General features: G+C 36.6%; 1 protein-coding gene and 1 long non-coding RNA gene across 3 annotated transcripts; one reads left to right on the top strand and one right to left on the bottom strand.

Annotated features, from left to right (window-relative positions):
* Nucleotides 1-7148: 7148 nt before the first annotated feature.
* LOC103454694 (probable protein S-acyltransferase 4) lies at nucleotides 7149-13955 on the top strand. Of its 2 annotated transcripts, XR_532043.4 has the most exons (7): nucleotides 7149-7680; nucleotides 8996-9184; nucleotides 10187-10495; nucleotides 11670-11888; nucleotides 12306-12887; nucleotides 13461-13550; nucleotides 13814-13955. XR_532043.4 is itself a non-coding variant. In XM_008394289.4 (6 exons), the coding sequence occupies exons 1-5, from the start codon at nucleotides 7630-7632 to the stop codon at nucleotides 12855-12857; spliced, it is 1320 nt and encodes a 439-aa protein (XP_008392511.3). In that variant the 5' UTR covers nucleotides 7149-7629; the 3' UTR covers nucleotides 12858-12887; nucleotides 13461-13751. The 2 variants fall into 2 exon arrangements, 1 of the variants encoding a protein (XP_008392511.3); XM_008394289.4 differs by lacking the exon at nucleotides 13814-13955 and having other exon boundaries at nucleotides 13461-13751.
* Nucleotides 13956-14984: 1029 nt separating this feature from the next.
* On the bottom strand, nucleotides 14985-15688 carry LOC139191340 (uncharacterized). Its single transcript, XR_011575366.1, has 2 exons — nucleotides 15505-15688; nucleotides 14985-15420 (listed from the first exon to the last, which is right to left on the bottom strand). It is a non-coding gene; the product is annotated as an uncharacterized lncRNA (long non-coding RNA).
* Between the last annotated feature and the right edge of the window lie 775 nt (nucleotides 15689-16463).

The following is a 16463-nucleotide window of genomic DNA, read 5'->3' as shown; positions in this document are numbered from 1 at the left end:
TGAGACTACGAAAGAGTAGTCAAGACAACCAAAGTACACTTATTACATAGTAGTGATAAGTTCATATGTCTAAACAGAAGGAAATGTCAGAACTGCCGTGATTCCTCGAGTGCCATAGTGAGTATAGCTATCTAGGTCCTGGAGGGGCGAAAAACAAAGTTGAGTGGGTTAGCAAAACAATGCTTATATGAAAACCTTTATCTTTGAATATACTAACCCCTTGCCGTAAAACAAGTATAGTTTCCCCAAAACATACTACGTAAGTATGAAATCCAGTATATCAGCCATATAACCAGAAATATGCCAAGTAAATGATGTATCATATGCCACAATAATAATCATGTGATAATCAATATAACTAAGTGCTCATCCATCTAAGCTGACACACAAGTTCGAACAGATGGTTTCTGACACGAACAGGACTGGGTGTAATCAATATGCTTTAGTATTACGATCATGTGAAACTGGTGCAAAAGCACATCACATACAAGTCGGATTGCCTAATGCAATCTACCCGACAATACTGGCACCTAAACTTGGATCCAAGGTGAGCGAACGGTGCGGATGTGAACATACACGTGAAGGACTGGCCCTGGCCCTAGGCGAGTACTAACACCGGGTGCAGCAAGATGAGCATGTACACAATCACGTATGAATGCCATGACAGTAATATCACAACCATATAGCAGCATTTATCACAATTTATATCACAAAAATGATACTAGGCAAAATAGGCGTAAAAGTAACATAAATATGCATTTATGGAAACTATAAATATATATAGGTATAAAACAACTGCCCACTCACAAGTACGTCACTAGGTCGTAGTCCCCGAGCCTAGCTTGGCCTCGAAAATCCTCAGAATAAGTTTCCCCTATATGTGAAATAAATAAATAACATTAATTAAAGCACATAACGGAAACCTAAATAAAACGCCCATAGTTTGCTCAAACCTAGGGTGTAAATATATGAAATCGATCTACTCGACAACACGCACGCGCACGTACCAACCACGCATCGGCCGGAGTCCGAACGCCCCCCACGCGCCGCCCAAAGTGGCAGTCCACGCACGCCCAGGCGCCCCCGCGAGTACACTGTACTCACCTTCTTCGCGAAAATCTGCAGTTTTGCAGATTTTTGGCCCAACTTCCAGAGCCTATAACGAGCTCGATTCTCAACCAAATTCACTTCTACAAAAGCCAAATTAAAGCTAGGAATGTGATCTACCGATCCCAATTTACAGAAAGTTCGAATCTAGTCCGTGTTGTTCGGAAATTTGGCCTGAAAGTGGCCAAACGACCACGGTTACAAATTTTTCAGAAACTGAAATTTTCTTCCTAACTTCCAGTGTTGATTTCTAACTCGTTACTTAACCAAACTCAGTGATTCAAAAGCCATTTTGAAGTTAGGAATGTAGAGAACAAGTTTGTACCTAGAAAAAGTCCAGTTGTGGTCGAGGTTGACCAGAAAAATGGTTTGAAAGTGACTAAATGGCCACGGTTCTTGAACGAAAAACTTCGGGTTCTCCTTCTTCTCGAGTTTTTGGGTAAAACCACACGTTCAAAACATAAACAAAGGATCAATAACAACCCATAGAAGTGAAATGAAGGTTCTAAGGGTTTCTTAAGGCTTACCTTAGCCATGCATGGCTTCAAAACCGTAGTATCGAACTCGCCGAGTCGGACCTTCCGAGTTGGACGTTCAAAACTCGGTCAACACGCGAACCAAGGGTATGGTCGTGATCGTGGGGCTGAGATGAGCATGATGATGTAGTTTGTTTGTTCGATCTATGAGCTTTGGAGCTCGCTCATGGAGTTGCAGAGGGAGATAGAGGAAGAAGATAGAGGTTTTCAAATTTTCTTTGCTTTTTCTGATAGAGGGGGGGACAGAACATACAGAAAATATGGGATGGAATAGCTGAAAGTGGAGTGATGTAGAGAGTGCATGGGATGGGTTTAAAAGGAATCCAAGGGATAGATTTCTAGATTTCCAACAGTAAAAGGAAATCGAAATCTATCCGAAGTAGATATTTTTACACTTTAAAATCTACGTCTACTCGTACTAGCGTATACAATTTAAATGCGATAGCGAGAAATAAAAAGGAAACCGATAAGAATAAGTCCACGTCACTTGCCAATAAGGCATAATCGTCAATACACATACTCGGGGAGAAATTACATAGGAAAATTAGGGATGGGTCGTCACAGTATCTTTCGATCAGGTTGGATGGGCGTGAAATGGTTGTCAGAGGTGCATTCTTAGGTATGAAGTTAGTAAAATAGATGCGTTCACGTGAAACGGTGTGCATGGTTGCATTATATGTCAGACAACTAACTTTCCTACTAGTCATACCTAGAAATAAAAATTTATTTGAATTGGTCACAAGCATAAAAATTCTTAAAATAAATATCCATTCAAAATAATTCAAGTATTCAAGGATGGTAATTAAAAAAAACTTAATATCCAAAAAAAAATCATGAACAAATAATCCAAACATAAAGGAAAATTGTGCAAGATTAAACCAAAAAACAAGGGGGGTTCAGCCACTATGTGGAATTCGACCTCATTGTTCCAAATTCAACTAAAAAAAATAGAAAAAAAACCTTAGAAATTCAAATCGGTATTTTGAAAAATTTGATAGGATTCGAAAGAATTTCAATCAAGCAACGTTAGGGACGAGTTGTAGGTTGTCGGGGACGTTGACCCATGGGTAAGGATTGGTTGCAGGCCATCCTACGATGATGGGGACGCCATGGAAGGCGTCGGGGTTTTTTGGTTTGAACTTGGAGCCCATGGCTCTGGTGGTCTCGTGGCTTGGGTGTCACATCCCGGCCCGGGCCCCCACCACATCCCGGGCTTGACTATGCCGTAGCACGATATTGTCCGCTTTAAGCCCCGACCACGCCCTCACGGTTTTGTTTTTGGGAACTCACACGAGAACTTTCCAGTGGGTCACCCATTCTGGGATTGCTCTCGCGTGAACTCGCTTAATTTCGGAGCTCCGATGGAACCCGAAGCCAGTGAGCTCCCAAAAAGCCTTATGCTTGGTAGAGATGGGAATATACATATAAGGCATATAGGGTCCACTCCCCTGAGTGATGTGGGCTGTTACAATCCACCCCACCTTAGGGGCCCGATGTCATCGTCGACACATTTCTGACTAGGGATTGACTCTGATACCAAATTGTCACATCCCCGCTTGGGCCCCCATCACATCCTAGGCTCGACTCCGCCGTAGCACGATATTGTCCTCTTTGAGCCTCAACCACACCCTCACGGTTTTGTTTCTGGGAACTCACAAGAGAAATTCCCAGTGGGTCACCCATCCTGGGATTGCTCTCGCGTGAACTCGCTTAACTTCGGAGTTCCGATGGAACCCGAAGCCAGTAAGCCCCCAAAAGGCCTCATGCTAGGTAGAGATATAAATATACATATAAGGCATACATGATCCACTTCCTTGGAAGATGTGGGATGTTACATCTAGTCATGGGTTCAAAGAACCCTAGAAGAATTATGTTTCTATTTTATTTTATTTTTCAATTAATTCAATGCATATCAAACATATAATTTAATGCATGAGCAGATATATGATGCAATTCATGACAATATCAAATTCACATAATTCAACAATTATGGATATAATACATGCACAATTTATGTAGAATCTAAAATTCGAAAAACATAAAGTTGGGTTATGCATTATGGTGATGTTCATGCTATCAGAGCTGCAAAAATATCGAGGTAAAAACCATTGTTTTGAAAGAACATGATTGCGTGATGATATTAATAAACTGGTTTGATGCAGAAAACTTCCACGTCATATTCCTAAGCGTAGTGGTATGAACGTGTTGATAATGTGTTGTGTCCTATATTTAATTGACAAGGAGAGGGGTTGGCAACATAGAGAAAATATAAAGAGAGAGATGTGTTTGTAGGGTTGTATAGAGGATGTGTTATTCCTCCTACACAGTGCCTTTATTTATGGTAATAAGAGAGGGAAGAAATCCTCCTCCTCTAAGGAATACAAGTCCTAATAGGAAAGAATAACTATAATAAAATCTAATTTAGGATTTATACAATCACACTTAAATAAGAAGTTTATAACATAAATTAATTTATAAGTCGATTAACATTTGTCAAAATTTCAGTGTTAAACACAAGGGTTTCTATATGTATTGGATAATCATTAAATAGCTAAAGAATTTCTTATTTTGGTTTTTTTTTTAATAAAACGATAAATTTGTTAGTTTATATGTTAGATTAGAAAACGGTAAAAACCATTGTTTTGAAAGAACATGATTGCGTGATGATATTAATGAACTGGTTTCATGGAGAAAACTTCCACGTCAGATTCCTAAGCGTAGTGGTATGAACGTGTTGATAACGTGTTGTGTCCTATATTTAATTGACAAGGAGTGGGGTTGGCAACATAGAGAAAATATAAAGAGAGAGATGTGTTTGTAGGGTTGTATAGATGATGTGTTATTCCTCATACATAGTGCCTTTATTTATGGTAATAAGGGAGGGAAGAAATCCTCCTCCTCCTCCAAGGAATACAAGTCCTAATAGGAAAGAATAACTATAATCAAATCTAATTTAGGATTTATACAATCACACTTAAATAAGAAGTTTATAACAGAAATTAATTTATAAGTCGATTAACATTTGTCAAAATTTCAGTGTTAAACACAAGGGTTTTTATATGTATTGGATAATCATTAAATAACTAAAGAATTTCTTATTTTGGTTTTTTTTAATAAAACGATAAATTTGTTAGTTTATATGTTAGATTAGAAAACTGACGGAATTTGAACTCACACCGTGATACCAAAGGAGCTACTACTGTGGTAAAGGCCACTTGCGAAGTTCTTGTTTTGTTGATTTTTAGCAAATTTGATGCATAAAAAGAATAAAAAAAATAGACAACTCAAATGATTATGTAAAATGTCAATGAGAAACATACCCAAAAAGGTATAATGAAAATGTTGACAGCATTTAATACTAACCAACAATGAAATTATAAAAAATGAATAAAGTAAAGGGAAACACACAAAGAAGAAGATTGCAATGCACGACTAGGATAAAAAAATAGAAAAAAATGGAGTAGGTTGTGAGTTGTGACAGCACAGCACGTTGTTTCGACAGACCTAGATTGTCTGCTCCCCCTCGTCCCATCTCCTTCTTATCTCCTCTTATTTCTGTGATCATGATTAAACCACGTAAATATTTTATATTGATTTTTTTATAGAAATAATAAGACAAAAAGTAATGAAAATATAAAATGTTGACATGATTTAACTGTGATCACAAAAATAAAAAAATATGTGAATAATATAGAATGAGGAGGGCAGACAATCCAAATCCTATTTCGACTCCTGTGAACTGGACTATGGATATAAGCAACTTGTCACACATGGTATTTTTTCGATTTTGTCAAAACAACTAGTGAATATAATATTAAAAATATACATATAAAGTATTTAACAGAATACAAAAAAAAAAAAAAAAACTAGCTATTAATTTTTAAGATTAAGTACTGAAAACTCTTAGTTTTTTAGTGTCATTTTAAATTGATCTTAATTTTTTTAAACATTCTAGACAAGTACTCAACCTATTAAAAATGTCACGTCTGTTAAGTCCCAATTAGTTTTTCAAACATAGATATTGAAAACCCACCAACTAGATATCTTATAGTTAACATTAATACTAGTTGCCTCAAAATCAAAATTTCAAATATAGATTATATAATATGAAACTCAATGAAGGTATTGAATTGAATCGAAAATAGACCCAAATTAAATTACATTAGAAGGGCAATCTTCTAATAAAGGAGGGAGTTAAGAATTCAGATAGGGTTTCAAGGAGTTTGTTTATGCTCATGTGTTTTCCACATACACCAATTCTCAGCTCATAAAGTTTCAATTTCTTTTTTGTGGGCAGTGAAGATGGTGGTGGCCGCATCATGACAACTACATACCATTTCAGCAACCTCCATTTGACTCCTGTGTACTGGACTCTAGATTGGCAACCCGTCACACGTGGTATTTGTCGATTTTGCCAAATCAGCCAGTGAATATAATATTAAAAAATATACATGTACAGAATTTAACAAAACACAAAACAAAATAACTAGCTATTAATTTTTAAGATTAAGTACTGAAAACTCTTAGTCTTTTAGTGTCATTTTTAAATTGGTCTCAATTTTTTTAAACATTCCAAACAAGTACTCAACCTATTAAAAATGTTACATCAGTTAAGTCCCAATTGATTTTTAAAACATAGATATTGAAAACCCACCAACTAGATATATTATGGTCAACATTAATACAAGTTGCCTCAAAATCTAACTTTCAAATATAGATTATATAATATGAAACTCAATGATCAAATGGGTATTGTATTGAATCGAAAATAGACCCAAATTAAAATTACATTAGAAGGGCAATCTTTTAATAAAGGAGGGAGTTAAGAATTCAGATAGGGTTTCAAGGAGCTTGTTTATGCTTATGTGTTTTCCACATACACTAATTCTCAGCTCATAAAGTTTCCATTTCTTCTTCGTGAGCAGCGAAAATGGTGGTGGCTGCATCATGACAGTCACATACCATTTCAGCAACCTCTATAACGTTCTTCTCGATGTTGATAGCTTGAGTTGTAGGGTGGGAGTTGTTGGTTTTACGTTGGGTTTGGAGGAGATAACATGATGGGGGGTGGTGGTGACAGTTAGTTGGTGGAGGCTATACTTTTATAACCTCCTAATTATTTTGAAAACAAAGTAACTCCTAGTTAATGTAAAAGATTTTTAATTGCAACTTAACGATGTGATAATTTCAATAAGTTGAGTATTTGTTTGGAATATTAAAAAAAGTTAAGATCAATTTAGTATGATACTAAAGGATTTGGATCCTCTCCTGAGCTAATGGAGATGATCCTCCGACCACTAATCATGGGCCGTTGGATTTTTATCCAACGCTATAATTATTATAACTTTAAAAGGACCCCCTATTTGTAGCCGTTGGATAAAAATCCATGAGACCAACTACTCATGATTAATGATCAGGAGGATCCTCTCTATTAGCTCAGGAGAGGATCCAAGTCTGATACTAAAAGGTTGAGAGATGTTAAGTACTTAATCTTAATTTTAATTAATAATAATAAAAAAAGAGAAAAAAAGGAAATGAAAATGAAAATTGTTGGTTAAGAGCGGAAAAGCCGCGAGAAAATTGGAAGATCCGCCCGGATGTCATCGTTGGCAGCGTGTTAGGGAGGAGAAGTTAGAGAGAGAAAGATACGGAGGGAGGGGGGGGGGGGGGGAGGGAGAGAATCTTTGCTGGTCTCTCTTGGTACAATCCGTCTCAGAAACCACAAAAAAAAAAAAAAGTTGTGAGCAGAGAGGCAGCTGGTTTTGAATTTCATCCCAAACCCAGAAACCTCTCTCTCCTCCCTCTCTCTCTCTCACTCCTCAATTGCTCATTTGCATGTCCGTGATTGTTTGAAGAAATTGGATTTCCTTGGTGGGTTTTCTCTCTTCTGGTGCTGGTGACTTTGTAGTGCAGGGAAGGAAGTGGAGTTTGTGATAGAGGGAGGGTTTTGGAGTTGAGAGAATACAGCATTTTTAGGCAGCTGGGTATGGCACAGAATAAAACCAAGAGGCTCTACCAAGTTTGGAAAGGAAGCAATGTGAGTTTCTCTCTCTCTCTCTCTCACTCTCTCTCTCATTTGGGTTCACTGTTTTTCACTTTTGACTGCTTTTTGATCAACATCAATTCAATTGCTTTATCATTTTGTGTTCCTTCTTTTGTTCCAATTTGAAAGAAGAGATTATGACTTTATGTTAATTCCCTTTGTGATCGATTTTCATTTCCTCTTTCTTTTGTGTGTTTTCGTCTTTATATTTGAGTTGCAGCAGTTGGTTTCCCTTAAGATAATCTCTTTCTCTGGCTACACTAGCTTTACTTGATTGAACAGATAAGTATCTTCTAGGTCAAGGTCCAGCGTTTCGAGTTCATGTTAATCAGGTTGCGTTTACTTTCTTTCATTCATGTGTTTGTGCCACTGTGATTTCGAGTTCTGAGCAAGAATTTGCCCACCAACTACATATGTACGGAAAAATTGATAATGTATTATTTCGTATCGTAGCAGGGGCAGAGCTATTAATTAGCCTGGAATAACCTCTGGCCCCCTCCAATTTCTCAACACCTTTAGAACCTATAGAGTGTAACCATGTATTGAGATCCTATACTTTTAGGCTTTGTTTGGTCTCTACGATTGTTTGGAGCGGATAACTTATAAAATTCAAGGTATATTAAAGGTAGTGGTGAATGGTTTTTCATTTTGAAGTGATGAAGGAAACTCCTCCCTTCTAATCCTCCCAGTCTTAGGGTGATTCTAATGGATAAGTTTCCTTAATAATTAATCCATCATCTACCTTCAAGTTGGACACAATTTTTCATTTCGTTCTTCAAAATACCTTCAATATGTTTGGTTATCGATTCCAATTTAGTCTTAGAGACCAAATGAGGCCTTCCAAATATCAAAGATATGGCTGATTGATTGATTGTAGTGTCATATATGCTTCATCAGTAGCCTTAAAAAATGTAGTCAGAAAAAAGATATGGCTTGTAAAATTGATTTGTTGTACCTCTATATCAGTGAAGAACAAGGAAAACAAAATTTAAATCTAAACACTAACAAATTACTTTTATTTATTGTATCAGCTGCATATTTTCCTCCTTTCCCTTATATCTGTGGATATATGAATGCACGTATCTTTTCAAGTTGCATAATATTGAAATTATTGTTTGGTACTTGATGTGGCACAATTGATCATGACTTGAAATACTTTCCTAACTGAAAATTTTATGGACTATTCTTTTGGTTTATGATATACCATTGATATACCATTATACCAGTAGTATGACTGGTGGAATATTGCTAAAAGTCCAATCCAGTTTGGTGTACTTGCACTGATGGGGATTTTTACTGGTTTTGTCAGAACTTTTTCTGTGGCGGGAGATTAATTTTTGGTCCTGATGTGGCATCTCTTCTTCTGTCTACACTCCTTATTGCCGGCCCAGCAGTTGCATTCTGTTTGAAGGTTTATCTTAAAATCAAAGATGAGAAGAACAAGAATGAGAATCTATGGCTTCCTGTATTAGTTATTGGCTCAGTCCTTACAATATTGGTAAGGCTGTTATTATTTATTATGTATTTTTGTTTATTGCTATCAGCAATTGGTATGTTATTCCTGTATCCAGAGAGGTCATTGTTATATATGGCTATTTGTGTGGCCTATATTGGTATTTCTTTTGAGATAACTTGCGACTTTAGTAGTTTACCAAATTTGGCCAAGTCATTTTTGAAACTCAAATTCTTGCGTTCGAATTAATTGCAGCATCCATAGGATAACTTCCGTCTTGAAAGTAAAGGAAAAAGCAATTATTACAACATCAAAACTAAATACTGAACGACTATTTATATTGTCCTCCGTTTCACCAGGAATGACATTATTTGGCTGTCCTGTGAAACCTGGGTCTTGAGAAGGAAGTATGAGTTTTGACTTTTCTTTTAGTGGCAATCTATATGATCAAAACTGCACGCTGACATTTAATGGCTCAATACTTTTACCCTTGTTTTTTCTGCCTCCATCTTAAAGCTCCTTAATAATCCAGTCTGAGTCAATATAAACTTCAATTATTGAAGGGTGAAAGTATGTCACACTTGGGAAGAGAGCACTGGAGATGTTATCAAGGATATGGTTAATTAGATTTTAAGCTCAAATCTTATAATGGATTACATCATGCAAGATTATTTCCTTAGACAATGCACTAAAGTTTGAAAGAACTTACAAGCAAGAAGTACATAATCCTCAAATGATAACGGAAGACCAATTTTCTAATCAGCCTTGGAATGTGTTTTCTTTTCTATTAGATGTACAATATCAGTTTTGTGCATATTGCAGTGATGTTAACTTGTTAAAATTTTTGGTGCATGGAATCTCTTTCCTTCTTGTTGTGGTCGTGGATCTGAGCCAGCAGGCACTTGGATTGCATTCCAATGACAGCATTATCTTGATAATGGCTAAATGATTTTTGTCACATGAAAACTAGTTTAACACCCTATTCTTACAATTCTGATTCTTCTAGCATTTAAACATCAATCTGACATTTAACTCGTTTCTGTGCAGGATTTAACCTTTCTCTTCTTGACTTCTGGTAGAGATCCTGGAATAATCCCTCGAAATTCAAGGCCTCCAGAATCAGATGAAGTATTTGATCTAGCTACCCCATCCATGGAGTGGGTTAATGAAAGAACTCCTCATTTGAAGCTACCTCGAACAAGAGATGTGATTGTAAATGGTCACACAGTAAAAGTGAAGTATTGCGATACTTGTTTGCTTTATCGTCCTCCCCGTGTATCTCACTGTTCTATCTGCAACAATTGCGTTCAGAGATTCGATCATCACTGTCCATGGGTTGGTCAGTGCATTGGAATTGTAAGTTATTAACTTGTCTGGGTAAAAGAGTACCTTTCCATGTTTATGCCATCTGTGATGAGAAATTGGTATATTGTTAACTCTTCTGAACTTGATTGGCTTAATATAGTGAATATAATTTATCAAAGACCAGAGGCATGATCTGTCATGAATTTCTGTTGGAACAAGCTGAAAAATTGTGTATCTAACTGCGATTTTGTACCTGTATGGTTGAGCTTCTCAATATATATTGGGTCTTATTTATTAGCACTTACATCACTACATATATCTTTTCAAAGTTGTACTTTGATGGTCTTGAAACTTTGCTGAGAAGATTTATCTATTATTTACTAACAGTCTTGAAGTTCAAAATGAGAATAATAATATGATAGTTCTGATTCCTTTATAAATCGAACACTCAAATTTTCATAATGCAGAATCGGGCAGTTACTATAATTGTAATATACGTGATTGTGTTGGCCCATTGGGTTAGGCTACGAGGACTTAGGTCTCCTTATGCAGGGCATGGGATTTCCTGTATCTTTAGAAAATAGTTGTTTCTAAACGTTGGAGTAGGTCCAAAAGGGATCCCATTTATAAAGTTATTATATTGAAGGTAAGATATGTGGAATTCTTACATATACTATATCTTTGCTTTGGGATGCATTACTCAGCCCTTTGATACTTTTGCCAGTGAGTTGCTCTTTCGAACATAATGGTATTTTATATGTAAGTTACTGGATATAAGGCTCGTTTGGAAGTGCTTTTAAAATGGCTGAAAGCGCTTTTGATGAAAATGTTTTTGGGACCAATCCTTACTAAAAGTAACAGTGCTTCTTGCAGGAAGCACTTCAAAGTGTTTTCTGAACCCAAAAACATTTTCTCTAAAAGAGCTTTCAGTCATTTTAAAAGAACTTCCAAATGAACGAGGCCATAGTATCACCTGTAAATGGCCCAACTCTTTCTTTTTTTGACAATGACCTTGAGCTCTCTAAGTCAGCCGTCCAATGTTTAACATGAATATTGCAAGCATGTGAACCACAAGTAATTTGTTTTGAAGCAATTATAATGGAATAAACTTGTATGGATTATCAAGTCGGATGGTTGCAATTTATTCGGTGCTCAAATCGTTACATAATAATTGATTCTTTTGTCTGCTAAGAAAGTAACCGTCCTCTTCTATGTTTGGTTGCAGCGTAACTATCCATTCTTCTTCATGTTCATATCAACCTCAACCATACTGTGCATATATGTTTTTGTCTTCTCTTGGATAAACATAGTTCAACATGGCAGTCTTCCAAAAGCTTTTTCCAAAGATATCGTTTCAGATATCCTTTTAGGGTACTGTTTTATCGCTATCTGGTTTGTTGGTGGCCTTACAATCTTCCATTCCTACTTGATATGCACAAACCAGGTAACTTTCTGAAACTAAAGATGCAAATTATATAACCTGAGTGGTTTTCTGTCACTCTTAAGATTTCTTACCTACGGAAAAATTAGCTGATGGCATTTGGGCCAAAGATGCATGTCAAAACTTAGTTTTAAAATAATGATGAATAATCATAGAACATAGTTTCAATGAGTAGGGAATTATTATCTAACAAAAATTTTCTTTCTGATTGATGGAATGAAACAAAAAATTTCAACAATTTATTTATTTCTTTTGTTCCGTCGGTATCTTTGAATCTGTGTCTGAGGGCAAATTGCTTGTGTGGTTACCATTGTAATAACAAAGTGTAGTCTACTGGCATCATGGAGTGAATTATTTTGTGCAATTTTTGTTTAGTTTATTTGGAATATGCTTAGTACTGTGATTCATGTTTTGTTACAGACAACATATGAAAACTTCCGGTACCGATATGATAAGAAGGAGAACCCGTATAACAAAGGAATGATTTGGAATGTCAATGAAGTTTTTTTCACCAAAATCCCTCCTTCAATGAATAGATTCCGATCATTCATTGAGATGGATGAACAGATGATTGCAGGATCTGGGACTCCAACTCACAGGGAAGGTACTATGAGCTCAAAGGAGAAAATAGATATTGAAATGGGAACTAGGCATGCGGAGGACAATGGTTTATCACTTCCAAACATTTTGCGGAATTTTGACTATGATGATTTGGAGGATGATTTGAAGGATGCAGGGGAACAACGCGGGCCTGCTTTTGACCCCCTTTTTCCCAATCAGCGAGAAGTAAAAGAATCTGTGCAATACTCGGCAGATGGAGATAAAATTACAGAAAGTGTTGCTACAAGGGATGCAGTGAAATATTCTGTGCGAAGCACACCTCTGGAAGATGAATTGCGAGCATCAGTCCATAGCACCACTTACTTTGATGGAGCAAATGAGGAAACTGATTGCGGAAATAAAAAATCCTAAAACAACATCACCTGTTTTACAAGCATAAAGGTTTGGACCTTTCATTCGATTTCCATATTGCATCATTTTAATTAATTAATTATTTATTTATTTTTTTTGTGGGTGGCCAGGATTCTTATACTTTTGACCTCTAAGTGAGTATTTTGGTGTAAAAAAAATGATTATTCTAGTTGTCTACTTGCACGAGAGTTAACTGGTTCTTCTATATCAATAACAAAAAGTATGCCGAGAAACCATAAAATAGTTGATCTTTCTATTGAATCCAGATGCTCTATTCTCAGCGTAAAGAAAAGATACGCGATTATCAAATGGAAGGGTAATGCAATGTGGACTGTGGACAATTTCTAATTGAAGTTTTATCAAATGCCACAAAATCATGTGTTCTTATCGATGCTGGTTTTAGGTGCTGTGTGATACGAAATACTCTTCAAAATGCCATTGACAACATAGTGGACAAAAACGATCTCCTATGTTATTCCCTCAACATCTCTTAACTTTGTGCACATGCTGTCATGTTTAGTATAATTTTTGGTGTTATTTGTTCTCCTTTTGGATTATCATTCTTATTCTATTTTCTACTTGACCTTCGTCCCTTAATAACAGGTTTGGCTACAACATTCTGTTCTAGGGCTATTGCATCTCGTGAAGGGTCTTTTGTTTCAGTAGTTACGGCAGTCAGAGAATGAGTACACGGTTAGTTGTTTCTTAATGTAGTTACACTAGTTGGTCGATATGAAGATTTTGGCAAAGGAGAGTTCATACAGTTACAATGTCCTGTTATAAAATCCCGGTTCATGATTGTTGTAAAATGTCTTGCTGTTTACAATAATGCAGAAACCTGCAAGGGATGGTGTACATAGCAATTTAATGTTCAATAGTTGTGACTTTTTTGAATTTCATTTGCCCTCCTTATGACTTGGAAATTTGCTGGTTTTCCGATTATGTTCGCATTGTAGGGTATTGGGACATAATCATTTTAAGACGATCTGGATTGACTTGCTCCCGAGTTACGTTGGAGGATACTGTGGTTTGTTACGTTTCCCTTGTGTTGTGATAATGATTTTGATAAACTATGTTAGAACCATTTGTTTCGAGTTATCATCCTATGTGCTTTGAGGTTTGGAACAGAAAACCGAAACCAAATCGAACTGCACTGAACGGTTCGGTTTTGCAGTTTTGAAACGGTTTCGGTTTGAAATCGAACCGCAGTGTAGGGAAACGATTTGGTTTCGGTATTGACTTTTGAAAACCGCATCAAAACAAGTGCTTACTAAGGGACTCGGTTTATCTCCCCCTACTCCCCTCCCCTGCCTGTAACCTAATTTCATTCCCAGCCGTTTTAAAAAACTCCAAGACCCTTCTATTCTAGTGGCAAGTTGAGCGTCGCCCTAGTTTTCTCCTTGGGGAAAAATAAGGTCAAAGGTTCTAAAGACCTAGGCGCTTGTCGGGTGGCCAATTGGGGCCTAGTGCCTAGGCAGCCAGGCAAGCTAAGCAGATTTAAGTAAATTGTATATATTGTGTAAATAAGTGTGTTTATACTTAAAAAAAACACATAATTGTATTGTGATACATCAATTGCAAAATAAAATGACATAGATGATAAAGTATTACAACATATTGCAAACATGGGTAGAAGCATATAATGAATGTTTATCAAAGTATTTAACAAGTCTCTTATATTTTATTGACAAAATAAAATGCAAAATGAAAGTTATCGATTTTCTGTTTGAATGAGAGTTGCTACTTAGGCGGGCTAGGCTCATGCCTAAGCAAGTCTAGGCATACTATCTTAATTTTCAAACACTTAGGGATTAATCGGGACCATAGCCAGCCGTCTAGCGCCCCAGTGAATGGGATGAATATGGAAATGTAGCTGGTACACAAACACTGAGCTCAAAAAACCAACCCAACTGACGCAGCAGATAAATAAGGTTTAGAAATGCAAGCTGAAAATTAGCAGATGAGTTGTTTCGGTTTGACAAAAATATTACTAGTTTCGGAATGTAATTCTCATGTTCCTTTCTGGGCGATGAGACTAAAAATACTAGCAAATAGGTTTTAAACTTTTTTTTTCCTCCGTTTGATTTACTTCACGTAGTAACGTCAATGAAAATTGGTTCAGTTAGGTTTTCTGCTAAAATATAAAATAAGAGGAATATCAATGAAAGGTCATGTAGCCATTTTTACAAATGAAAATGAAAGGTTATGAAGCAAATGCACTGAAACAATGGGTTGTATCATAACAAAACATGAACAATATCATCTTGGTTTTGACTCTTGAGACGGAAGGAAGGCCGTACAAAAACTCAGTGGACTAGCTGGGTTTCAAAGTCTGCAAAATCCACAGAGCTGGACTCAATGGGAGGCATCAAGTAAGCGGCAAGAAGCTCCGATGCCAAAGCAGCAACAATCGGTATCCTTTTCAAGTTTTTCACCAAGGAAATATCGTCACTCTCCCCGACGGCAATCAGCTAATTTCCACCATGCGGTCCAGTTTCCTTTTGAATTCTGGGTTTTCAACATCAAGCACAGCTGGGAATATTCATGCTGTGGTGCGATTTGTCTGCGTAGCGAAACAGAAAGAAAATGATCATCAGAAACAGCAGATATTGGATAATGCCAATATGGAACCGAATTGCAGGCTGACCTTAGTGATAACGTGCATATCAAATTCTTTAGTGTTGAGGCCGATGCCTTCGTAGAAAGCTGTCCGCTGGCAATCGTTGAGGTACACTGTCACATACACCTGCAAGGGGTAGAAGAAATCTAGTTGATAAGTTATTCGGAAATTGAGTGATTCTGTAACAACGCAGAGCAAAGCAAAACACAACACATTCATTCCTTGCTTACCGATAAGCAAAAGAATCGGGACTAGAGTTAGGGCTGGGCGCGGTGCGGTTCGGTGCGGTTTCGAGTGAAACTGCAACCGAAATTGAAACCGAAATTTTTTACGGTGCGGTTTTGAAGCCAAAACCGAAATGAAACCAAACCGTTTAGTTCGGTTCAATGCGGTTTCAAACGGTTTCGGTTCGATTTTTGAGAAAAAAATGTACAATTTAAAATATACACTTATTTGTGCATAAAACGATCTTATTTTCCTCATATATTAATTAATGAATATGCAGTAAAGCCAAAAACAGCAACAACAATGCTGCAGAACTGTAGCAACAAACAGTGGCAAAACTACAAAAAAAGAGGAAACATAAAATCTGGTAGCATATATATGTCAATATTCCTCAAATTAAGGGATTAGACTTAATAGAGAATCCCATGGAAAGAGGAAACATAAAATCTGGCAGCATCAGTCATCCCATATCGCCTAATATCTATATGCAGCATCAGTCACTCCATATCGTCTAATACTGCAGTAAAACAGCAGCAAAAAAAAGCAACTAACATGTACCAAAACTGCAACAAATGACAACTACTAAAATTGAGACAACATCCAATGCATCAATGGGTTTAAACTTTAAATCCTTACGGCCAAATATTCCTCCCCCTTTTCATTGATTTTAGATTGTTTTTTTGTCACATAATATGTTGTAAAATGATCGCAAACCCAGCTACGTTTTCTTGAATCAGAGTTACTGATGCGAAAATTAACTT

The sequence above is a fragment of the Malus domestica genome, chromosome 14 (genome assembly GCF_042453785.1).
Source record: "Malus domestica chromosome 14, GDT2T_hap1".
Lineage (NCBI taxonomy): Eukaryota > Viridiplantae > Streptophyta > Magnoliopsida > Rosales > Rosaceae > Malus > Malus domestica.
The sequence above is the reverse complement of the archived record's forward strand: the minus strand, read 5'-3'. Positions and strand labels throughout refer to the sequence as shown.

Excerpts from the sequence above, each read along its gene's own strand:
- LOC103454694 (XM_008394289.4), top strand. The coding sequence starts at position 7,630 with ATGGCACAGAATAAAACCAAGAGGCTCTACCAAGTTTGGAAAGGAAGC. Across the intron at positions 7,681-8,995 it reads AAGTTTGGAAAGGAAGCAAT|AACTTTTTCTGTGGCGGGAG; the intron begins GTGAGTTTCTCT and ends TGGTTTTGTCAG. Across the intron at positions 10,496-11,669 it reads TTGGTCAGTGCATTGGAATT|CGTAACTATCCATTCTTCTT; the intron begins GTAAGTTATTAA and ends GTTTGGTTGCAG.